Genomic DNA, 25376 nt, shown 5'->3' with positions numbered 1-25376 from the left:
TCTGTGAGATGAGCATCTTCGTTGGAGCTCGTCACAGTGACTTTGACCCAGACACCACTTCCTGTCTAGCCTTCATGTTTTTAAGTGATATTAAGTTGTTGTTTGAATAAAAACAACTATTTCGTTTTTTTTAATACTGCCAATAGCCGTCCAATGAACGGTTGTGTGTGAAGGTATTTCAAGAAGTTTCTGGTTGTTTAGAATGAATAGACGACTACGAATGGACAAAGAAAAATAACTCCCCTTATAGACACGTACCTCATCAGCAGAAAGCCCCAAAAACAAAAACAAATTACGTCTCTGGCTGCTGTCGGCCAGCCTGCTGCCAGCGCCGCGACGAATGATCCCTGTAATGATATGATCAATGCAGAGTCCCAAAGGACTTCACGAGCTCCTCAAACTCCACACAACCAAAGTGATGTCACAGGTTTTCACTTTGGTGCAAAGTAGCTGATGAGATGCAGTGTCCAACACTTCATCTAAAGCCCGGAGTACTCCGTAACACCGACATCATTCATGTCGACCTCTCAGAACGGAACACAGATCTCCATCTGAGAGGACGTGCGCACTACATTTTAGATTGCCTTTCAACGTTACTGTTACAGGAGCGTGAAAGAAAGCATAACGCGTGTTCTGTGTCGTACGTCATCACAGCCACACGTGGGCTTCCATGACGCCATTGTGCTGGTTAAAGATGTGCGGAGACATTATGATGTGAAGCATCGTAAACCTCAAACTATTTCCATCACACTGCGTGTACGACTCCTCACTCAACTGGAGCGAGGAGAAGGCACGTGCCAGCGCCATGCTGTCAATTTAGAAAAGGGTCATGTTCATGTTCACAGTGCTGCTTCTGGTGCAGACCAGCTCACCTGCCAGGGATCCTGATGCAGCGTGCGCCCGTCAGTGACCCTGCGTATTCAAATGGGAATCCTTCAATGACGTTCGGGACATTTAAATTCTGTTTCCTGTAGGTATCCAGCCAGCGTCGAGGCGAGTGGCAGCAAAACAAAGCGTGAAGCTCGTCTTGCATCAGACGGAATCTATTCAGAAACACCCTGAACACCAGCATTGCTTATTCTTTAAAAAAAACCTTTTGCTTCCTCGGTTTGGCATCTGCTTCTCTGACGCCCGGGGCCCGTCAGTGATCTGGGCCCCGAGCGAGACGCTGTTTCAAGGTAGACAGCTCATCAAGGTGAGTGACAAGTGTGGGGGCGGGATCTTACAATTCCCTTTTTTTTGTGCCGTGAGGTGAAAAGTTGCACACTGTGTGTGTTTTAACACTCACTGAATCTTCCAACTGGTTTATGTTGGGTAATGATGTAGATGACTGAAAATGTATTTATGGTGGTGATTTAAACACTGGCTAGTTACTTGGCATTCAACGGTGTTTCCTACATGCGCCCTTACACCAACATTACTACGGCTAAACTCTTATTGAGAGATATCGAGATCAAAGTGTTGAATGTGAAGAGAACGGTGCGTCTGGTGTTCCTGACGGGCTGCAGACCTCTAGAGGACGTTACACTGCATTAGAGATGCTTGCACAGACACTGGAATTGCTACTGAATAAATAAAATGTCAGTTGGAGCTGGAGAAAATGACCCAGAGAACATCAAGCGATGGGACCGCGACGCCAAACCCGACTTGAGACTTGACCGTCACTTTCATTTGATCTCAACGACGCACACCTGTAAACGTTTGTGACCATCTTGCACGTTAGCGATGCTGTCATGTCGACCGGCAGACAGACGGACATGAAAAGAAACAAATGACTCCAAACCTCTTCTGTTTCCGGCTACAGTCGGTGTCTCCAGGACCACATTGAATCATGACGACACACACGGTGAAAACAACACCAGACACATGCTGCTGTGGCTGGTAAGGAAAATAAACATTTAGGAAAAAGTCAAAAGAATAAAAAAAAGACAATTAAAATGTACTGACGAGAAACAAAACCCCCGTATCAAACCCCCCTCCACCTCCACGTTACACCCACACAGTGCTTTCCCTCGCGTGGCCTGCTTAGCCCTCTCAGGACCGTGTGGGCCGGGACACACTCTGCTTGATTGGGATCCGTTAGCTTTGTGGTACCTGGACAACTTTGTAATTAGTCCACAGACCTGATGTCACAGCAGACATTTTGCACAGTCCGAGTGTTACAAATAACCAGTACGTCATGACGGAGTGGCACAGTGCCGGGACTGAGCCCTGATTTGTTGTATTATTAACATCTGTGCTCTTGCTTATTTGAGTCAAAATGTGACAAAAGCCGCCTTCCAATGGAGTCGAGTCGACCTCGTACACGGCTTCCCGGTTTCTAATCAGCCGGAACAATTGAAAACACCTGTGAGGATGCAGGTCTTCACTGAGCCGTGAACGAGCACCACGTGTTCACACTCAACGTGAACACACGGTGTTCTCCCACTACTCAATTATACATGGAGCCAAAACATCTGCACAGCAGTCCCTGAGGCAATACGCTGCATGTATATGTAAAATAAAGGTTTCTCTCTTTCAAAAAGCTGCTTTATGTCTTCACTTTTATTCATCCAAAAACTTCCTTGTAAAGAATGAAATATTTAAATAGACTGCTGAAAAAATACATTGTAAGTGTAACTCAAAGTATTTTCTGCAAACCTACAGAGAGCAAAGGAGGGGAGCCTTGTGAAGCAGCACACTACGGAACGAGGGGAAGCGTATCGCAGTGTGCATCAGTCTTAGAGTCTTACACACACAGTACTAAGACACAAGGCCAGACCCTCCCCCTCGGGGAGGAGCTGCGTCTCCGTGGCCCCCCTAAGACTTACTGGAGCTGTGGCTTTGCTCCATGGTGTTGAAGAAGAGACAGACTCCCGCGGTCAGCAGCAGGTGCATGGACTCGTACAGCAACTTGGGCGAAAAGACGCTCCATATGAAGAGATGGTACCGCAGAGCTGTCACCAGCACAATGTAGGCGGCGGCTGGCACCGACCGCAGCAGGGCCAGACAGTAGCAGCCGTGGCCGACTGCAACCGGGCTCCTGCGGAGAGGGAAAGGATTCGTCAGAGGGGGAGTCGAGCGCCGCAGGGGCAGCAAAGCAGGCGAGCAGCTTCCTGTCGAGCGCCGCGGGGGGAAAAGCTTCGACGTGAGCCGAGGTCATCCTGAGCCGCGGAACGTTTTCTAAACGGCGATCAGTGAAGCTGCAGATCGCTTGATGACTCACACCAGCGAAAGGCCACATTTTGACTCTTCCTGAGCTTTTACCTTTACGCAGGAGAAGAGTCTGATCCAATTATCTTCTCACAATAATACGGATTGCTGCCAAGTTCTGATAAAGAAGTTAATGACTTTAAAAAACCTGCATGAAGGGAGGAAGGGAGGAGAGCAGTGAGGAGATTAGGAGAGGATGATGTCAAAGCAACACGGATACACAAAGGCTTCTTTTGTGACGCGCTGAAACACAAGCGGAGATGAGCACAGTAAGAAAGCAGGCAGAGGACCAGCTGAGGGGGAGCAACTCCAAGACGCTTCCCAGGACAAGAGAAGTAGGAGACAAGGGAAGATGTCCAGTTTAACACACACACACACACACACACACACACACACACACACACACACACACACACACACACACACACACACACACACACACACACACACACACACACACACACACACACACACACACACACACACACACACACACACACACACAGTTTTTGCAGAGTTGGATCATCGTTTAGTTGGGATCAAACTTCAGACATCATTTGCTGATCATCAGACAGATTTAAAGGGACACGCAGTGATTACATTTGTTGGGGGATTAATAATAAGAAGAACTTTTCTTTTTCTAAATATCCTAATAAAAAGGCAGAGGACTTGTCTGATGCCTTGTGTTGCCCTTACGGTCCCGTTTGTAAGTCTGTGCTCAGACGAAGAGAGATGAAGTTGGTGAGGATGAAATAGTTTGAGCTCAATAATGAAAACAACCGGTTCATAATCCCACCACGCTGCAACCGTGAATCAGCGGATAAGCTCTTCAACTAGTGGCGAGTTCCACAGAGCGGCTGTTTTGAAGACAGCTTGAGTTGATTTCTGCGCCGCACCTCAAAGACAACACCTCAACATTCACACGCAATCTCTGAGGAGATAATGCTCTCAGAGGAGCAGACGAGCGACGTCTCTGACATCTTCTGTAACTCACGGTTCTATAAATGAAGGAGGCGACAAAGACGCTCAACAAGCTCAACTTCAGCCTGATGTCGTTTATCCACGGGGTAGAATAGAGGAAAGTCCTGGAACCAAATGACCAAGCTGGAGAAAGGCCTGTGCAGAACCAAAACTCGATTTGGTCTGAATAAATCCTTTCTTTCTGCTGTCATAACCGAGCAACAGAACACGGTGTAAAATGAGCAGAATGAAGCACTGATGGAGGAAGAAGACCCTCCACACACAAACACAGAAGTACAAGTTTGATGGAGAGCTACGTCACCCTTCACTGCATTGTATTTCATTTGTTCATGTCAGGATCTCTCTTTCACAGACACTTAATGATATTAATGAAGTAGAGTGGTGTTGATTGGCCAGTTTTGAAGATTTACAGTTATTCGCTGCAGCGAAACAATGAAAACATTCTCCTGGCCTTAATGAGAGTTGGACTGTGTCGAGGGAGGCCCGCTGAAAAGCCATTGATCAAAGTCCATTCTCCAGGAGCTGATGGTGCAGAGTGAATTCTTTAATGAGCGACTGTGCACGAGACTATTGTGGAGTTTCATTTGTCACAGCGTCTCAGAGTGCATATTACAGGTGGGGGCAAGCACCACGCGATGAATAACAACAGCAGAGGAAGAAGGGGACGTAATGCTTACGAGCAGCGACTTCATGCGGCATCAGCTGCTGCAGCGGCCTCTAGAGGCCGCAGTGTTCACTGCAGCACACGCTGCGAGAGCGAGGGGCAGTACAGGCAACGTACCAACATCCCGGGTAGCAGATTGAACTTGTATTAAAGCTCAACACGTCTCAGGGGTTTTTGTTGGTGACCGTAACGTGATTTTGCTGCTGGATGCGCCCCCACGCTTCAAGTGGAAAACAAATGCCACAGCTTTGCCGCGCAGTCGCTTCAATCTCAGCTTACGTTTAACTCGTAGTGTGGTGCTGCGGGGACGATGGTGGGAGTCAGTATGTTCAGCTCGGAGGCACGAGCGTCGAGGTTTTGACGACGGCTCGTCGTGGATCAAACCGTTTGGTCGCTAAATGAAAGGTTGAGAGGTCACCGACGGCACATCTAATGTGGAGCCAGCCAGGAGCTGTTCTGCTCAAAACCATCTTTGTCGTCTTCAGGCTCTGCTGCTGGCAGCGCGGAACGTTTGAAGATGAATAGAGAGTTATTTTAATCAGAGACCGGCTGAACTACTGAAATGTTAAACACTTCATATTCAAACGTGTGATCAAAGATTATTAAGAATACAAATCATGCTTGGTTATATACATACACCTCTCCTCTCAGTTCTCATTTGAACTAACAAAGCTCTCTTTTGCATGAAGTAGAGACTCTTTCTGCAGCTTCAGATGTATCCATGCATTTATGTTACTTCAAATTAAAGCAACACACCTTTTATACAAACACCATCTTTTTGTCGAAATGGCGCGTTCTGCTGTTGGCTCCATCAGCAGGGCAGCTGCTGCCCGGACACAGGCCTCATCACTCAGCTCAGTGCTGGGGGGCCTCATCGAGGGGAAGCTGCAGTTGTTGGCTGCATTCGCACACACACAGCGACCCGGCTACTGGCCTCTCTCCAGTGGAGGTCTTGTGCGGGTTAAGAGGTTTACATGCATCTTTGGATACCCTCGCAAGCGGGTCTCCCTGTTGCCCCGAGTATACCGATTAACAGAGTATTCCTATGCACCTACGCTGTCCCAGACACAGAGGATTCAGAGGGGAAAGTATGGACGAAAGAGAGAGAGAGAGAGCGAACACGTCGTAGGACCAGTGATGCTGTAGATGGCAGAGAGGCGCATGTTTAAAGGAGATCACAGTGGAGCAGTGGTTCCCAACATTTTGCTAGATGATCTCAAGCGATTGCACCACCTGCATCCCCCCCTCCCATTGGCCGTTGCTCTTTCAAAATGAATTGGTGCAAACTGTCCTCACAGCTTTGTTAATGCGTGTCTTATATCATCATATACATCATCTTTTTATAAGCCTTCCACGTACACACACACTCCTGGATGGATATCACCGACAGGGTGACTTTTTAAACTGGCACTCACCGGTCTCTCTGTGAGCTTAGGTAGCAGACGAGGTGACAGGCCCAGAGCAGGGGCCCCGCGTAAGTGCTGAGGGCCGTTAAGACGACGGCAGGTGCCTCCACGTAACTCTCCAGTCCGACGAAGCCGACGGAAATGTCGACGGTGGCGATGTTGTTGGAATTGCCCTGCGGGAGCACAAAATAAATCTTATTTTTTAGCATCGCAGAGGGCACGGGAATAACGCACTCCGTACACAGACAACAAAGAACGAGAACACAAAGATGTGTGGGGGCGAAGCTTTGTAAGCGTTTCGGAGCTCTGAAGAACCGGCCCTTTGCTTTATCATCATTACTCAGAGCTTTCCGGCGACTTCCCAGCGGCCCAGTTGTTGTTTGTGTGTTTTCCAGTCCCTGACCAGAGCAGCACACGCGGCGAACCGTCTGCAGGTGGACTCTTGTTCGAGAGACTCTGTGCCAGCACCAACGCTTGGGTTTTTCCCCGGATTATTCCGCTTTTGAACCAGTTTCCAGTTTGTAACGAGCAGTAAAGTGAAAACATGAAACCTTCCTAACCTGGTTTTATTTTCTCTCTTCATCTCCAGCTCTAGAAGACCTTTTCACTGCGATGCAATCAGGATTGATGGAGACAATATAAAGGGCGTTTCTTTAGTGCTGTGAAAATATGCCTTTGTTGAAAAGCAGCAATACAGCGCAACAGTAAAAAGATGTGAAGAAACATTCCATAGCCTTAAAATGTAGTTTAAGGATTTTCTTATAAGCTTGTTTCATCACAAGCTCCACCGGCCTCTGAGAGAATCATAAAGTTGGCACGTTGGTGTTATTGAAATCACCTCCCGCGAGTCCCGTTCACGCCTCGGAGCCTTCAGAGGAATCAATCGACCCCGAGGCGTTGATCAGCACCTCTGAGAAACCGTTTGCGTTCAATCGCATCTTTTCCTACAAAATCCAAACGGGCTCATTTAGAATTTTGCGTTGTATAATTAGCAAATTCCACGGGCGTAACAAGTGATAATTAAATTCAACATTCACTGTGATGGAGGTCTGCTGTGGCCTGCTCCACCCTGAACATGCACAAGGAGGAGAAAACCATCAGGGAGATGAGCAGAGATCAAGGATGTCTTTCCGGTTTCATTTTGAAAGCAACGATGAGCCACGAGCAGCAGCACATCAAGCCGTCTGGGCACACATCCCTGATCACAGAGGGAGAGAGCATTAACAGCTGCCTCCGTCTCAAACAAACACGCAGTGAATATCAGTGAGCAGGTTGGAGGCTGCATATGGAGATGTTAGACTCGCTGTGATCTTTCAAACGTGCGGCGCGTCGGTCTGCACCGCGCCAATAACTTGAGAAAAGAAAACAGAAGCGCAACAAATGTTTTAGAGTTAAAGTTCAGACTAAACTGTCTGTCTCACCGAACACAACGATCTGTTGTGACTTTGTGTTTGCTGGAAGTTCGGGTCACTTCTGAGCTGTAGAAACACCCTCGTGGTGATTCATATTTCTATACAGACGGTCGCATCTGAATTCACACCAGCGGGGCGACTCGTCCCGACTCGCGTGGCCACACAAACTGGCTCACTTGTGAAGCGTAGCCACCTCCTCCTTTCTGCTTGTGACCGACCATCTGGCTTTGGGACGGCGACAAATCCACAGAGTCTGACTCGTCCATCGCTTCAAAATGATCAGACAGCCAAGACTTCCACCGCGAGACAGTTCATTCATCACGTGATGCGGTTCATGCGACGCTAGCAATGTCTGCGTCTGAGGTTACCTGAAAGATTTCCCATAATCCTCTTGTGTTTTTTGCGTGTTTATCGGCTGCCAAACCACAAGGAGACTTTGAAAACAACAGCTTTTACAGTAAAGCCTGTGAAAAGAGCAAGTCTCACAACTCTGATCAATTTGCAGCCCGGAGCTCTCTGATCCGCTCGCTGATTCGATTCTAATTCAACATAGTTGTCATTGTTGTGCACGACATGCGTGTTTTGTTTGTTTCGGAGCAAGCAAATTGAAATCACACATCTCCGCTTTACGGATCCATCGTGGCTACAGCTTCGTCGAGAACGTTATTACTCAAAGGTCTGCAATTACAAGCCTGGGCGACCGAGGCTGAAAAGTGTCTGGTGGTGGTCTAATCCCGAGCCCATCATGCTGTTAATGACCCGAGGAGTGACGAGGCTTATTGAATTGTCAGCGATGCATAAGTTCGGCGTTGACAGAAGCGAACCTCTGCTAACCAGATATCGGTCCTGGGTGGAGGCTCAATCAAAAGGCAGGTATCACCTTTGAGGAGCTCTGAATGGAAGCAACTAGTCCAGCTGGCCTTCATGCCAGGAAGTAATATCATTTACACACAAACACACCCTCTGCTCAGAAGTGCTCCTATTGCAGTAGCAAACACTTCATCAGTGGCGATCGCTTTCCTAAATGTTGCTACACTCGGTTGTCAGGGCGTTAAATTAGATGTCTCTTCCAATCAGACGAGGAAAACTTGCTTACTGATTTGCTGTTCCCTGAACTTTTCGTAGGTATGGGAAGAGGCGGTTTTGACTCTTCACACCTCTGTTCTTTTGGCGTCAGCACCAACAGATCTGTGAAATGGTTGTAATTTGTACACTGCTTTGATTGTTTTTTTTAATGGCAAGACTTATTTCTGGCTTTGCCACAGGGTGGATTCAGTCGGTAAAGGTAATTTGGAGAGGTTGGTAGGGGGGCTCAAACAAGCTCGTCTGGATTTAACAACTAACATTTACTGTTATTACTCTCAAGTTAAAACAGTTGGTGATATATATGAAGAACACTGTAGGGAACATGTAACTTTGAGATGTTGGTGTCTGGCCAACCTGGAACCCAAAAAAAGTTGTAAATGATCTCACGTGACGCTACTCGGCCAATCGAATACGTGTATTCCAAAATGCATCGTGAGTCGAGTGACATTTGCACACAGACAGGAGAGCGAGAGCGAGCAGTCTAAAAAGAGAAGAGTGGACCACGAAAACAGAGCTTTTAACAAAGAATGGACGGACTCTTATTTGTTCATTCTTCCTGCTGGCGCTACTAAACCACTCTGCCTCATGTGTTCAGATACCGTGGCCATTATTAGAAGCACTGATGTGAAACGCCACCACGAGACCAAACGTACATCCAGTCTGAACTGAGGGCAAGATGTTGAGATGTGTGGAGATAGTTTATTATGAAGTTGACTGAGGCCGTTATGATGTGAAATGGATTGAACAAAAGAGAAGAAAAAAAGTTCACTCCAGTCAAACTTTCATTTTTCTAATTCTACATTACTTCTAACACCTTTCACTGCTCAACTGGCAGTAACACTCAACAAAAAGAAGCTGCAGTTACACCTCGCCGACATCCTTACGGGGGATTACCTGAAAGTAAAAGAAGGCCTGACCAAACCAGTAGTGCATGATGGTGGTTTGGGCTGCGTCGTAGTGGAGCTTCTTCCAGATGAACTGAGCCATGAGCGTCTGGATCAACAGGCAGCAGCACAGGACCGGCAGGTTGTGAGGGCGAAACAGCAGCGAAACCAGCAAGACCAAGCCGCTGTAAATCTCCCACAAGCCCCTGCTCTTCAGCGTGCCATCGGCTGTGACGATCTGGGATCGCAACAGGTCTTTGGTGCCGGTGAAGAAGATGCCCAAAATGAAGACGTAGACAAAGCGGGCCTCCACTGTTCCCCTAAAAGGAGAACGATTACAGGCTGGGTGTCATTTTTTATTTTTTCTTGCATTCGCAAGTAAGCAAGCATTGATTTTCCTCCACAAAACTCCTCGTCCAATATTCAAGTAAGTGTGGTAAGTGACTCTGGGAGGTGGATTCTGGCAGTCCTGCTGTAGCTAGCAATGCATTCAGCAACTACATATCCACAGGCTGTGGTTTGGAGGTGTGAGGAAAATAATTGAATTCAGACTTTATATACTGAATGATGAAAGAAAAATGCTTCTTATCAAATGAAGGTGACATAAAGCTGTACAAGCTGTACATCAGCATCAGTAACAGCAGATATGGGAAACGGAGTGTAAAAGCTCAAAACAATACGTTTCATTTGTTAACCTTAATTTGTAGAAACAAGTTTGGGACTTTGAACATTTGAACAGTCATACCTGCATATTTCAGTCAGACCCTTTGTTGTAATACTTTTTCAAAGTTCACTCCTCCAATTCATTTCCTAACGCCGTCTCTTGTTCGACGGGTTTCTTTATATTCCTGGAACTCATAACCCTTCTGTCATTCAGTCTGCAGTGTGTCAATGTAACATTGATAATTTAAGGTGTGAGACTGGAAGACAGAACGAATCGCTGGAGGAAAACAGACTTTCACGCCCATCACTCTGTCGGTTGTACTTTCTGCATCACTATCATTTGAGGAACCAGTTAACAAATTCTTTCAGCTGATACCGATATCACAACTCTCCTTTCTCACAAGGTATAAATAGTAACAACAACCACAACATGCTTTCATTGGTATTCCAGAGACTAATTTGTCTGTTTTCACAGGAAGCACACACTGCAGGTGCCATCGTTGGGAACATGTCAGCAGGATAAACAGAGTACAGAAATTTTCATTAACATTCAGTTGCTAGGGCAACAGCTTCGGTCCAAGATCACTTCCTGTGATGCTGCTGCAGTCACAAACATTGCAACAGGAAACACAAAGGGCCCCATTTGAAATGTTGGAGTGTGCACTGTTGAAGCAAAGGTAACATTAAATACTATTTCTTAAAATAAAAAACGCCAAGCCAAATGTAAGCAACCTAACCAAAGCATTTCAGCCCGTTACCGGTTATATGTGTGAACACTGGAGTCAGATAAGACGGCATTTTGAGTTATGAGTTGAGAAACATACAAAACTCTAAATCACCATGAATAATTATTTAGTTTTGGCTGGTTAGACCCAAACTTTTTTCTAATTTCTAGGATGTGAGCTCTGTAAGATCTGAATTCATGGCAGCAAGATTTACCACAGATTTAAGGTTGGGTAAGGCTCATAATGCATGCCCTGTAACTCTGGGTCTTAAGTCTTAAGCTGCTACAAGGTTAACAAAAAAAAGAAGTTTCTCTAAGGCTCGTCTCCTTCTAAAAGGCTTACTCCACAAAAATCACTTCCCAACTATCAATAATTTATATGCTCAAAAAGTCCCAAATTGAAGCTTTAAAGCAAAAGTGCTTTCGATATTGAAGGCAATTACATTTAGTCTAATTTCCATTTCAGGCATTCAGCATATGCTCTTATCCACAGAAACCTAAATGGAGAGAGTTTCTTCTCCTAAAATCTGCCCTTTAATTACATTTACCAATATAGTAAATTAGCCCTGAAGAAAAAAGAAAGCAGACAACAAAAGAGCCGTGAGAGCTCTGGTGGTGATAAGTTGTTTTATTCTATTTCAGCATGGATGGAGGGGAAATGAAGAGCTAATGAAGTCTAGGGAGTCACTGAGTTTGAGGAGTTACAGCCGGAGGACACTGAAGCTTTTAATTGTATTCTCTGCAAACATGAAGCGATTAACCCAGTCATTAATACAATGTATTGTTTTACAAGTTCACCTATTGGCCACACAGTACCCCATATAATAACTAACATTAATATGAAGTAGCTTCTGGTCATTTCTCAAAACGCGAATTGCTAAAAAGCTATTTACACATTTTGGAAAGCTAGCGTTGGCAAGCATGACATCACGAATGTCAAGAGAAGGCTTACGCAGAGCAAAGGGACATTTCTTCTGCAGCAGGATGCAGTCAGAGCTGAGGAAGTGTTACGGGATAATAGCCGACCCTGAAGGAGTTGAGCAAGTATTGGACATGTATTATTAATCCGTGTGTTTTGTGGAAACCTGTTCCAACGGAGGGAAGGAGCAGAGTAATATGCTCCGCAGCACTATTCTTCATGATTCACTACTCCTCTCACAATGTGGCAGGGATTGTATTCGTCATTATTTCATGGGAAAGGAAACGTGGAAAAAACCCTGGCGTGGATTTGATTTTATGCGAGGACAGCGATGGATTTAAGCTGCCGGGATGACTTGTTAACTCGCTCGCTGGGTGGAAAAATTGAGAGTACAACAAACTAATCTTTGTCACGTTTGTGCTTTACAAAAAGTATTGTGCCACATGAGATTTACATGTGAAACGTTGAACGATGCCTCCTGTGGTGAAACCTGTATATTTAACTCAGACTGCAGTGATGAGACACATCCCTCTGAGGCAATAAGCCCCGAGACAAGGCTGAAAGGAAGCTTGTTTGCTTTGACATTTTCGATGCAAAAAAAAAAAAGAAGAAGCACAAGCACAATAACAGCAGCAGCAGCCCCCCCCCCCCACACACACACAAAGTGTCTGCAGTCACTTCAAGTGTCTCCTGATTACAGTACATCACACAGCACAGCTTTGCACCAATCAGAGTCCTCAACTTTTCCAGCATTTACTTAATCATTTAGCTAACGGGGGAGGATTACGCAATCTGTTTCCATCAGACTCTACAGACAAACAGCAGGGACTGCAACAACACTAAACAAGACTCCTGCAACACCCTGGTGTCATCCTGTCCCCTTGAAGGACGGATTAACAATAAAGTCATGAGAGACGTAAGCAAGCTAATCGCAGCAGTTAGAGGAGCAGCGTGGAACGACGGGTTAATAATGCTGCCTTCTGATTTGTGTGTGCTCGGTGGCAATATGCAAAGCATCTTGGAACTTCGGTCCAAAGGGAGGCTTTGTGCCAGACTACGCAGAGTTTAATTGTTGAGTCATTAGTATTGAACAACAATCCCAGCAGCCCTCCTCGGATACGTTGTCATTTTGTATCGAGGAGTTTGTAAAAGTCCTCCAACTGCCCTTTAGTGTGCTGCCGTTCAGACCACCGAACTCTCTCTCACACACACACACACACACACACACACACACACACACACACACACACACACACACACACACACACACACACACACACACACACACACACACACACACACACACACACACACACACACACACACACACACACACACACACAGTAAATGCTTGTTGCAGCATCACGTTTGGTAGACAATGTGGCGGAGACGGAAAGAAACTCTTTGGCTGTGCTGAACTGAGGCTTAGACAGGCTTGGCCCTCAGCCGGCTGCTTTGACGTTCAGCTACTTCCTATTAAAACGTTAAAAATATAATTTGCTTCATCATAACCTTCACTTCACCTTTCTCTGTAGATAACTTTTTATCATTGTGCTCGGGTTGAAATCAGTCAATCTCCATATACAAGTAACCTTAAAAAAATAATGCAGAGTACATTTGCTCGGTCAGTTGTCTATTTTTAGGTTCACGTTTGATTATGCCAGAAGGAAGGGCGCGTGTGTGAGAAACACAGAACGACAGAGACAAACTGTATCCACAGTGAGATCAATCCAAGTAACTCTGAACCGTTTAAAGTGAGCAGCGTTGGCGGTTCTCAACCCCATTAGCCATTTTGAAAGATGCAACAGTGCAATTAGGCAGTTGGCACAAAGGGAAGGCGAGGAGGGAACCGGGGAGTAGCCGGGGGGGCTGTACTCTGATAAAACACACAGAAAGAGTCACCCAGGAGGACCAGCCTTAAAGAAGGGTCACTGCACAAAGCCGTCCCTTTTTACATTTAACTTTACGGTGTGTAGGGGAAAAAAAATACAGCATTGAAATCAATTTTTTCATTCCACAGAACAAATGACTGATATTCTATCTAAAACAACCATGAGTTCAACAATGTTGTTTGACAATACCAAACCAAAAGAAACTGACCCGTGGGAAATTTACAACATTGATTCCAACAACTCAGCAGATGGAAATAAATTCGACTATAATTACACAAACATAACTTCTCCTTGCCAAGCAATCAAAATGCAGCACTGAGATCTCAAGAAGCCAAGGGACTACAGCTCGTCTTAGCTCCATATAAAGCCAGCGATTCCCACTGTGGACTCGGTCTAAAATACATTCTTGAGGCGGATCAACACCTTGAGGTCTGAAGAGAAAAAGCTGAAGGACGTCAACCATGTCAATCACGCAGCTCATCAAAAGGAGCCGGGGTCCCTGCATGGCTTTGGTCAGGTGTCTTTGTGTGGGTGAGAGGTGGAGTTTTTAATTAGGCGAGCAAGTAGGAGAGACTGCCAAGGAGAACAGGAAAGGTTAGGGAAGGCCAGGTACTGTTGGTAGATGAAGGGAGGTCAGGAAAACTAGACAGGAGAACCGTGTGCAAGCCTGCACACTCATTATTTTCTGACGGGGGTTAGTAGGAGATAACTCTGTGCCAAGCTACAGTCTGCAGAATGAAAAATGACCACACTTAGCAGCTGCAAGATGGTCGATCGCCTCTCTTTCTGGACAATGCTAACAGCAGCTATTACATATAGATTGTGCTAAAGGATCCAGTGTTTACAGTGTAAAGAAGCACACATTAAACATGGTTTTTCATTACTTCAGGTTGAGTTCAAGGACACACAGATTGTCTAAGGTGCACATGAACTGTTTTATCATACACTGTGTGAAGAGCAAATTCCTCTCCAAAAAAGCTGGAAAAGCACCCTCCTTATCATTAAGCAGTGCAGTAGCCAGTAAAACTTCTCAAAGTTTAATTTTTTTTGCTTTTTGCAAATCATCAGTAAAATGTCCTACGGCCAATTCTGGTCCCCAAATCTGTCAAAGAACTGCTTGATTTAATATGACTTTTATTACATAAAGAAGATGCTAGTGGCTCTGTGAGGCTGTATTCAGGCACAGCGGTGCTGGATCCTAATGCTGGGTACTAATATGACAATGGTATACAGCTGATGGGAATGACATTAGTTTTGCAGATAATTGTACATAAACTTGGGTATTGGATAAATTAAGATGCTGAAAAGATTATAATAAAAAAAGAAATCATCAAATTACTATAATTCATCCAGTGTTAAACATGAATGTGTGCGCACATGTCATGGCTGACCCATGGAATTATTGTAGAAACAGATCCAAAAACCACAAATATGAACCTTCTGCTGACTTACAAGCCAAGCGATCACCAACGTCACTCAACATTTAGGGATCATAAATGTCAACGGAATTTTGTGCCAATCCGTCCAAGAAATACTATTTCAGATAAGTGCAAACTTTGACCTGCTGTGTGCACTAAAAGAAAAGTCAGGGGACCAGCAAAGCAGATCGAACCCATCCTCTGGGGATCATGAATGTCTGTATAAAATGGCAATCTGTCTAATAGTTGTCGGACCGACCAACATTGTCAACTCTAAAGCCGCTGACTGAAAACACATGGTTTCTAAAAGACCTCCAATAGTCATGTCTGGGGTTGCTGTTCGGTGCTAACAGGCGCTAAGATTACAGCCTGCACTGCATTTTGCACATCTTGAGGCTCCGCAAGGAGCTCCGACATATTTCCAAACCCAACGATGAGCAGCGCATGGTTTTGTATTTCAGTCATGGACGCTAAAAGAAATAATAATTTTCAAGCCAAATGAAAAGCAAATTTACGAAACTACTTTTCCAATATTCTGCATGTTGATGTATTGCCTCCTCACTATCCCTGTTCAATCTGAACTCTAATGATCTGGCTTACTCCTCTGTGTTTTGTGAGAACGTGACTTTGTTTCCATCAGTTAGGAGGACAGGAGGTGTGTGTGTGGGGGGGGGGGGGGTCTGTGGCTGTGCCAGAGGAGAAAAGAATAGTCGATACTGCTGTCAATTAAAATCAACAGTCATAGATTGTGCGACTTGCTTCTCAGTGTAATTAAATTAATTTGAGATGCTGTCAGACCTTTTTTTTAGGACTTGAGGGTACACTGGGTCGGGGACATTTAATGCAGGTAGATGTAAAGAAAATAAAAAACAACTGCACAGCAGTTCGTCACCACAGACCCAACCATAGACCCATTTTGTCTTCTTTGTAGGGGGGGGGGGGCTAGGGGATCTTTAGGGGCAGATAGCAGGTCAACAGGATGTACCACATAATTATGTACAAAGTATAAATCATCTGGAACCTGAAGATAAATTGTGCTGCAGCACAGCGATACATCTGTAACAAACATTGTGTTTCGGTCCGGCGCCTATTCAAACGTTGAAAGTTTGAAGTGTACAAGGGCTTAGAACATTAAGATGGAAACATACGATAGCCAATCCCATGCTCACTTTATGTCTCGTAAATTATTGCAGCAATTTTTTGAGGGATGTTCAAATTTGCGACACAGATTTGGTGCAACATTTAACCACCGTTGACCACAATCGGGCTCAATGGATCCACAAGAATCTCAACTTTCCAGTCAAATGCAATTCATGCAACACCGAGACTGTTTAGATTAAAACGCATTTACTCTGCATGCAAAGAACTGTATGGATGTTGCCCCATACTGCATGGGATTAGCATAAAGTGAGCATGTCTGTAAAGGGGAGACTCGTGGGTTCCCACAGAACCCATTTTCATTCTGATAACTTTCGGTGAGAGGTCAAGGGAGCTCTTTGAAAATGGCCATGCCAGTTCTTCCCTCACCAAACTTTTGCCTGACTTTGGTTGTTAATCCTCCCTCCTGACATGCATGACATGGTTGGCACCAATGGATATCTTAGGCTATCTACTTTCATGTATGACCAGTATCTTCACTAGCTTTAAAACAGAGCCAGCTTCCGCCTCTGAAAGACAATAATAGCGTCTGAGGGGGGAGTTTCAGAGGTTATGCGGTTATGTGAGTGTTTGTCCTAAGCCTGCACGCTCAAACAGAGCAACTCAGCACTCCTGCACCGTTAACCAACTCACGAACAGGGGACAGCAATTAGCTAAGTCTTCATGGTGAATGAACTTAATAAATCAAAGAGTTCACAAGAACTTACTTGGACGTAGTTCGACCAGAGTGTTGCCAGGGAAACAACACATTGCCGACAGCTGCCCGGTAGCTGTAGACACCCAGAAGTCCGAGGGCGAGGGCGACCTTAGAGACCCACGAACAGCGTCTTTGAACCAGGAGGTAGATGAGAAGCAGGCAGAAAGCAGCCAGCAGGGAGAGCACCGTCCTGTGCTCGGAGCTAGAACAGAGCGACAAGCGGTCCTGGGGTTAAGAAAACGCTGGAGTTCTCAGAGTTTTATGACCGAATTCAATTTAAGAACTCAATTACAGGACACATCGTATGCATTTCAACATTTCCCTGTAGAATATAATGAGCAAAAAGGAATCCGCCCAATCAGAAAAAGTAAGCTCAAACCTTGAAGTAGACTATTTACTGAGCAGCAGAGATGAAACACGGTCAGTCATATCCGCCAGCAGTAGTTTAAACTTTAAAGAGGCACGTCTCTTCAATTGTTCACTGGAGTTAAAGCCGTAGAGTTTGAAATTACACCGCCGCCGAGCACAGACGAGAGTAATAAGCCCTCAAAGGACGCATCAAAGTGGAATAGAAGCTGTGTTTTTCAGCCGTTTTGCTGGAACAGACAGCGGTGAGTACTTTTGAGACGAGATGAGGCGTAACACTACCTAGATCTCATTATCCAAGCAACGGGCAGCGCAGGTAGCAAGACAGGGCAGCGCCGGACAGGGAAAGGGTCAGAACCCACATCTCTATTCCACGATGTGATGCATGTTAAAGAACAAACCATTATCCCCTGCCGTTGACAGAATGTTAATGGCTCAGACTGAGCAATCACAGAACCCATTTTCCCATCTTGAATCTTTAAGAAAAGAAAAATAAATAAGTGGAGGGTCCTGTCGGCTTTTCAGCCAGAAAAACACCCTTAATAAATGCTTCGGTGTCAGGTGAAAAGACGTGTATAGCTCTCCTTAAATGCATGCGATGACCAAATCATTCAGGGACTCACTTTGTTATTAAGTGTAATTTCCTTGTATATTTCACTCAAACCAGCCTCATCTATGTCCTAGATTTCACATAATGGCCGGCCTGTATATTCCCCCGAGAACAGGATTGAGCTGCTGACATTGATCTGTTACTCTCACGGGTCGGTGGGGAGACAAATGGAGATTGTCGCTGAGTTGCGTTCTAGACTACTGAGGCTGTTGTCTTTGGACAATTTGGTATCACTGCCTTTTTATTGACAATGAATCTCTCCCCGTGTGACTGCTGAACGTCGGGACTGAAACGGAGAATGAAGCCGTTTCACTTTACTGCATTTACCAGACTCTGTGTCCAGCAAACTTCCAGATAAACTTCAGTAAGTATAACACACTTTTGTGAACGGCCGAAGACTTCAGAGAAGCCAAAGAGAAAGCCGGACCACTCCGTCTCTTTGCTATTCATAGAGTGGTGCGTCTTCTCCCAGAGGAACCTCTTAGGAATCATAATGCTGCCAAGAGTAATTATGCATCAGCCAGGTAGCTGCTGCATGTTAACACTCTGCTTCGCAAAAATGACAAGTGTCATAACTAGTGAGATGATGAGTCACCTGCGAAAATGCTGGAGTGAAATAAAAAAAACAGCATTTGAAAACGAGAATAGCCATTATTAAATGTAGGAAATTATATTTTTTGTTGTAGTTTGTTTGTAGTTTGTTTGCATTTTAGACGAATGGTAAACCCAACCTGTTAAGCCAGTGTCCCATGTCGGGACGATGAGCCCACTGCACCCCGGTCTGGTTGAGGGAGCGCAGCAGTCGGCAGCAGAGCAGAGTGAAGGGCGGCGTGGCTAACGCTAGCCACCTCTCGGAGCAAACCTCTGCCCTGGGGCGAGCAGAGGGATGGCAGTCTTTGGAAGGGAGGATGGGCTCCTCCTCATATCCAGGGCCCCTCTGCTCTCTGAAGTACTTGCGGCACACGTCTTGGAAGACGGCGAGGCAGAGGGTGCTGAGCAGGAAGTACCAGGTTTGGTGCTCCTCCTCTACGAAGCTGCTCGCCGCCAAGCTGAGGGTGTGGCCGACCGTGCCGGCCAGAAGCAACACGTCCAGCTCCGACAGGGACCACTCACTGCCGCCGCTCCTCGATGGAGACTATGAAAGAAAACAAAAAGAGCATTAAGAGCATCAATCCTGTGGTTACAGCCCCAGAGACCGGGTCGGGCCACAGGTGGGTTAGAGGAGACTTTATGGGGGTTGCCAAACACAACTGCAGGAGTTATTCCATCGTCGTTCATTTAATGTTTATTACTGCAGTACATCTTTAAGCTTAATGAGGGAGCCAGAATGTTGGTGTTGTTCTAATCATTGTAGGCTGCTTACATAATGAATGTGATATGAAAGCCGAGCGTACATTCTGTTAGCTTTACTGAAGAGAGGAAATGAAAAGAAAGAGATGTAAAGTATACACATGTTAAAGTGTTTAACATGTGTACATGTTAACATTTTTTGATTTATTGAACATATATGTCTTCAGCTGAGATAGCATTAGGTGATGGGGAAACTGCAGTAACTTATTTGTTTCTATTTTAAAGAAGGAGCTTCCAGAATAAGAGTGAGAGAAACAGTGACAGAGGTTTCTTGCAGCAGACAGACCGTGAGCTGTCATTCATAAATTGTGGTCGGTCATCACATGTCTACAATTGCCGTTCGTCCAATCGCATACTTAAATGCAAATAATTTGGTCCAGTAGGGACGGCTCATTGCCATGTAAAGCAAGTTCAAATCAAGTTCAGCAGCGACGTCTCAGCCCAACTCACAACCATCGAACACAGCCGTGCATTTCTTAGCCTGGGCTCACCTGAGGCTGAGCTCTCTGTCTGCAGGCTACAGCACCACTTCACTGTGGGACCGGAGCTTTCACACACATATGCCTGTTTGCTTTACACTACATGCTGTGACATTAAATATTTAGTTCTGGTAGTTGTGTTCCACAAAATCGCCATTATCGCCAAAACAACATCACTCAACTGTGGCAAAGTCAGGATTTACAGCATCTAGGTTGCATACATTTTCATACATTATAAGTATCTAGGTTGTTCTTTCTGAAACTCTTTCCATCACAATTTATGTTTCCAAGTTTATATTCTGATGAATGTCTCCCTGATTGAATAACCTTTATTTTACTTAATTTTCACGAAATATAGTTCTTTATCCTGCTTATGTTTCAGGGTTGAGTCTTTGGTTAAGCAGGGTCTGCCCATTCATTTTTCAAAACCAGAGCTACTGTTGCATTACTGAGAATATGATTAATGTCCTGTGTGCCAACAACTTCTTTTTTTTTTTTTTTAGATAAAACACATCACAGCCCAAAGGGAGCTGTAATATGTCTCTCTCTCCTCCACTGCTCCCTGTTGGAGTCTCTCTCTCCTCCACTGCTCCGTGTTGGAGTCTCTCTCTCCTCCACTGCTCCCTGTTGGAGTCTCTCTCTCCTCCACTGCTCCCTGTTGGAGTCTCTCTCTCCTCCACTGCTCCCTGTTGGAGTCTCTCTCCTCCACTGCTCCCTGTTGGAGTCTCTCTCTCCTCCACTGCTCCCTGTTGGAGTCTCTCTCTCCTCCACTGCTCCCTGTTGGAGTCTCTCTCTCCTCCACTGCTCCCTGTTGGAGTCTCTCTCCTCCACTGCTCCGTGTTGGAGTCTCTCTCTCCTCCACTGCTCCCTGTTGGAGTCTCTCTCTCCTCCACTGCTCCCTGTTGGAGTCTCTCACTCCTCCACTGCTCCGTGTTGGAGTCTCTCTCTCCTCCACTGGTCGGTAAATTATGAAATCTCAAAAGCAACATTTGTTTTCCGACACTGATTAAATCTTGTTTGCACCGTTTTAAAAGGAGACGAAAGACGAGCGTGATAGAAGTATTACTGAAAGAATTAGGAAGCAACATCATTTATACAGAGCTATTATTACCTTATTATTTTCTATTGATGCAATTTCACTAGTTTTCAGCTTGCATGCCACAGCACTATACCACAAATAGTGGATTCAATTTCTCTGACGTATTCTATATAATATTAGCTCCCACAGCTCCATCTGATAACACATATTGTTGGGCTTTCAAGAACTGGTTAAGATCCAATTTCCAACAAAGGAATTGTTTCATCTCCACTGGCACATTTACACCCAAGCAGGTGAGCGTGGCCTGTGGAGTACCACAAGGATCAACACGTGGCCCCCTTCTGTTCCATCCATGAACGCAGCCGACTGTTCAGAACAATAACATTCATTACCACACTTACGTCCACAATACTTAATAAAGAAAGGTGAATAACTAAGTGTTGGGAGTCAATAATTGTTTTGGATTTTGTTCTTAAATTATCAGTCGTATTAAATCAGTTACATCTCAGAAAGTGAATCCATGCATCCATTTCAAGCTACAACGTATCCAAACTGCAGCCACCCGAGTTCAAACCACGTGAACATATTACAGCAAATCAGAGAATTGATCCCAAAGCTTTGCTGCAGGTGTACAATCACTGACTGGACCAGGACCTAATTATATTAATGACGTACTTTCTCCGTACGAACCTTCAAGAACACTTAAGTTTTGTGCTTCATGCTTGGCTTTTGTGACTGTTTCAACCAGCAACCAGCAATCCAGGAAGTTACTGGTCCCAACCAAGAAACAGTCCAGCACATAACCCCTCGGATACACTTTGGTTTTCTTATGGATTAAACTAGACATAAAGGTGAACGGTATAATTTATATTCAGTAATTTATCTTTAGTAAAGGTCATGAGGTACCCTTTAAGAGTATTGAGACCCTAAACCAAGGTGATGGCTTGATCCTCATCCGTAAATAGTTGAGTCTCAAGGTTTGTTAGATATGTGTAAGTCCTGGTAGGTGGATTAACTGGTTCCCACTTGTTCCTAGTCTTTGTGCTAAGCTAACCTTCGTCTGGCTGTAGCCGTACACTTAATGAACAGATATGAGCGGTATCGACCTCATCTTGCTCTTCGCTAGAAAGTGAATAAATGTGGAAATGTGCATTTAATTATTTAAAAAGAAGACAGTTATACAATTGAAACAATGGAGGAGAGCCAGGATATGCTCTCCTGTTGATTTAAAGAGCACAACAGGGAGACATATTTTCCGAGCAGCCTCTGGGCCTCCACAGTAGAACATCCATCAATCACAACCGGTACTGAAGCCTAATGTATGAATAAAGGATCTTACTCCTCTGCCCTTTCACTAGCTTTCCCTGCATCACGTCAAAGCACAGTGGAACGACAGGATGGTGACCTTTTTGTCGAAAATAAAGTAATATTTTGCCTTAAAATGATTGTAGGGAAATAAAAAGGGTTAATATTGCCTTTTTTAAAAATGCGGTACACTCTCCTTTCTGCTATTTAAATTCATTCAACTGGAATTCTAATCACATTTTTGATGGGCGGTGGGTTAGTGAGTGTGCTTAATCGTCCAGTTGCAGAGAAACTCATCAGGAGGCCTCTAATAAAAGGTTTGGATGCCGCCCATAACGCCGTCATTTGTCAAGTCAAAGCAGCCGCCGCTTTGCACTTTGATTCCACACCGATTCAAGTGATTGTCTACTGTAACATAACGAGACCTTATCTGACTTCAGATCATTTCTAACCCTTTACGCCTCCATTTTGGAACTTTGTTGCACAATATCATCCTTCCTGAACGCTAACTCCAGCGCTGGTTCTAAAGTATTTAAGTCAATTTGAAAGGTTGCTGAAAAGTGTCCAAAGAGATGCAAAAACAGCTCAAGCTGATTTAATACCATCTGAGAACGTTTCAGAGGACTTCCAGCAGAATTCATCACCAATACTAACATAGTGCGACACTAAAACTGCTTTTCTTTTTATCAAAATGAGTTTGTCAGTCATGACTTAGAGCAGCGGTTCCCAAACATTTTAGGCCACGCACCCCCTTCTACATCCAGACCGGGTTCACGCACCCCCAATTCCCCCCCCCCCACACACACACCTTTAAAAAAAAAAAAGCAACAGAGCCGCATAAAAATCGGACTAATGAGAGAACAGTTTGCTCGCGCGTGGCGTTTGTTTACAAGATAAAAAACACAAAAAACTCTTCCTGCACCGTGCCTTCAAAAAGGTAACGGACGTACACCAGACGATTGGCCAGATTGGCCACATCTGTAGGCTCGTCTACTTGCAGAGAGTAAAACTCACTCTTCTTCACGCGACCGATTAATGTAGCCAGGATGTCTTCGGACAAAGCATCGATGCGCGCGACAGTGTTGTTGGACGCGGGATCACGTCCAACTTGTTCGCTTCTCTCTCTCCAATCATACATTCCACCATCTCTTTAACATTTTTCCCTCTCCACCACCGCCTCTCCTTCTCCCTATTACACGGTCAGAATACAACCACAACACGCCGCCTGTCTCCGGCAGAAATGCGCTCATACACACACGCACCTCCCCAGCAACGAGGCACATCACCCGGTCACAATACCTCCAGAATGTCCCCCGGGTGAAATCCGGGACTTGGTTTTATGGTTCCGAGTGGCGGCGCTCACCCGTTGGCGCTGGGACGCGAGGTCTCCAGCCGCCCCCGCCGCGAGGCACCCGATCGTCAGGTCTTCAGCCCTCGGAACAGGCCGCGGGTCAATAACTCGTGGGTGGCGGGGTAGAGGCGAGGCAGATCACAGAAAAATAATAAAGACCAGAGTACAGCAAAGATATGTTGATGAGAAACGTATTTGTAATGTGTCAAACACAAACGTAATCAGGGAGAAAATACGTTTGTGGTCAAACGTAATTGAGAATGCATTTTAGTTTTGGGGGAACGTAATTTTTAGGAGACAGGACTGCACCGCCATTACATTTTTTCTCTCGCGCACCCCCTAGAGGCAGCTCGCCTCTAAATGATGTGTTAATTGCATTACTTTCTTCACATAAATCATTACACACACACACACACACAGACATCTCTGCTGAAACACCACTATGTTGTGTGCAATGCGTTACTATCCAGTCACAAACATTCTGTTTCCAGCTTAAATGTGAGGATTTTTTAACCTTTTTTTTTTGTCAATTCATCAAAACATATGATCACAATTAAAGATATCAATTGTAGGTTGCAGCCAAACAGTAAAATCATTTGTTCCCTATTAATGTTGTGGTCATTGTCTCATTCACAGAGACTTAAAGGTGTAGTCGAAATCTTTGTAAAAACGTAATTCCTCACCCGACCCAAACAACCCGAGTGGATTTCTCCCAACTTTTCTAATTGCCCTCTCAGCACTTTCGCAAAGTTCCCAGAAGGGAAATGAGATGTAACCTTTACAGATAAATTATAATGACCAAAGAGGTGCGGCAGTAAAGAGGACTCATCTTTTAGGCCAATTCAAACAAACACTAAAGACCGAAAGCTTTCACCTTCTGACTAGTCCCACTATATCTGATCGATTGCCCCATTAGGAGGAGCGGTCCAAACATCGCTGCAAATTACTTTTAATTGTACAAGTACATTTCAACATAGCCGTTACAGCAGGAAAGACAAAATCACATAAACAATGTATGCAACTAATTTGGACTACCAAAAACCATCAGAACCACTGCCGGCACCAGTGTGACGTTAGAGATGACGTGGCCTCTTTTCTCTCAGTTAATCTTCTAATTGTTTGACAACTTCTGTGTAAACCGTCTCTTTGGCAGCTGACACATGCGGAAAACTGGCACTCATCAGAAGGATGAAGCTCATGAAAATATATCAATCAATCGGTCTATATATATTTTTTATTTTTTTTAAACCATGAAGTCTTTTATTTACAGAGTTCAGAAAGTCCTGCTGTATTCTAAAGAGTCTTAAAATCAGCTGACATCTTGATGATTTTGGAGGAAGTGGCCATGATCATTACAAAAGAAACGGCTGTAAACTTCAACATGCCTGTTTGTAATATCAAGATCCAACAAAAGCCTCGAAGTGTTGCATCAGGAAGAAGTCATTGACATGCAATTCATGTACGCGGGGAGCCAGTAGGAGGTCGGCCGGCTCAGAGCTACGCTCTACTTCACCTCTTTATTAGGGACACCTCGCTAAGACTAATGCAGTCTAATGTAACAGTCCTGCAACAAATCCTCCCCTCGTGACGGCTCCAATATTCATTTTGGAGGATGACGTTTGAGGTGCTGTTGGACTGTAGGAGAGGTGTTTCTGTTGTTCAACATACCCTCATTGGTAGAAATGCCAAGGGGTGGACAAAATAGTAGGAACACCCGCAGGACTGTCGTATTAGACTGCATTCGTTTTAGCTATAGGCGTACCTGACCGTGTAGTGAGCA

General features: G+C 45.0%; 1 protein-coding gene across 1 annotated transcript in view; it reads right to left on the bottom strand.

The window, feature by feature from the left end:
* Positions 1-2057: 2057 nt before the first annotated feature.
* The window catches only part of pigg (phosphatidylinositol glycan anchor biosynthesis class G (EMM blood group)), a 47483-nt gene continuing 24164 nt past the window's right edge, over positions 2058-25376 (bottom strand). The window contains exons 9-13 of the mRNA XM_079269333.1: positions 18804-19207; positions 17107-17298; positions 9636-9945; positions 6253-6416; positions 2058-3022 (exon numbers count right to left, since the gene is read on the bottom strand). Coding sequence (XP_079125459.1) covers positions 2800-3022; positions 6253-6416; positions 9636-9945; positions 17107-17298; positions 18804-19207 — 1293 coding nt within the window. The 3' untranslated portion in view covers positions 2058-2799. The remainder of the gene's footprint in view (positions 3023-6252; positions 6417-9635; positions 9946-17106; positions 17299-18803; positions 19208-25376) is intronic.

The sequence above is a fragment of the Melanostigma gelatinosum genome, assembly GCF_949748355.1.
Source record: "Melanostigma gelatinosum genome assembly, chromosome: 5".
Taxonomy (NCBI): Eukaryota; Metazoa; Chordata; class Actinopteri; order Perciformes; family Zoarcidae; genus Melanostigma; species Melanostigma gelatinosum.
Note: the sequence above shows the minus strand (reverse complement) of the source record. Positions and strands in the feature narration are given on the sequence as shown.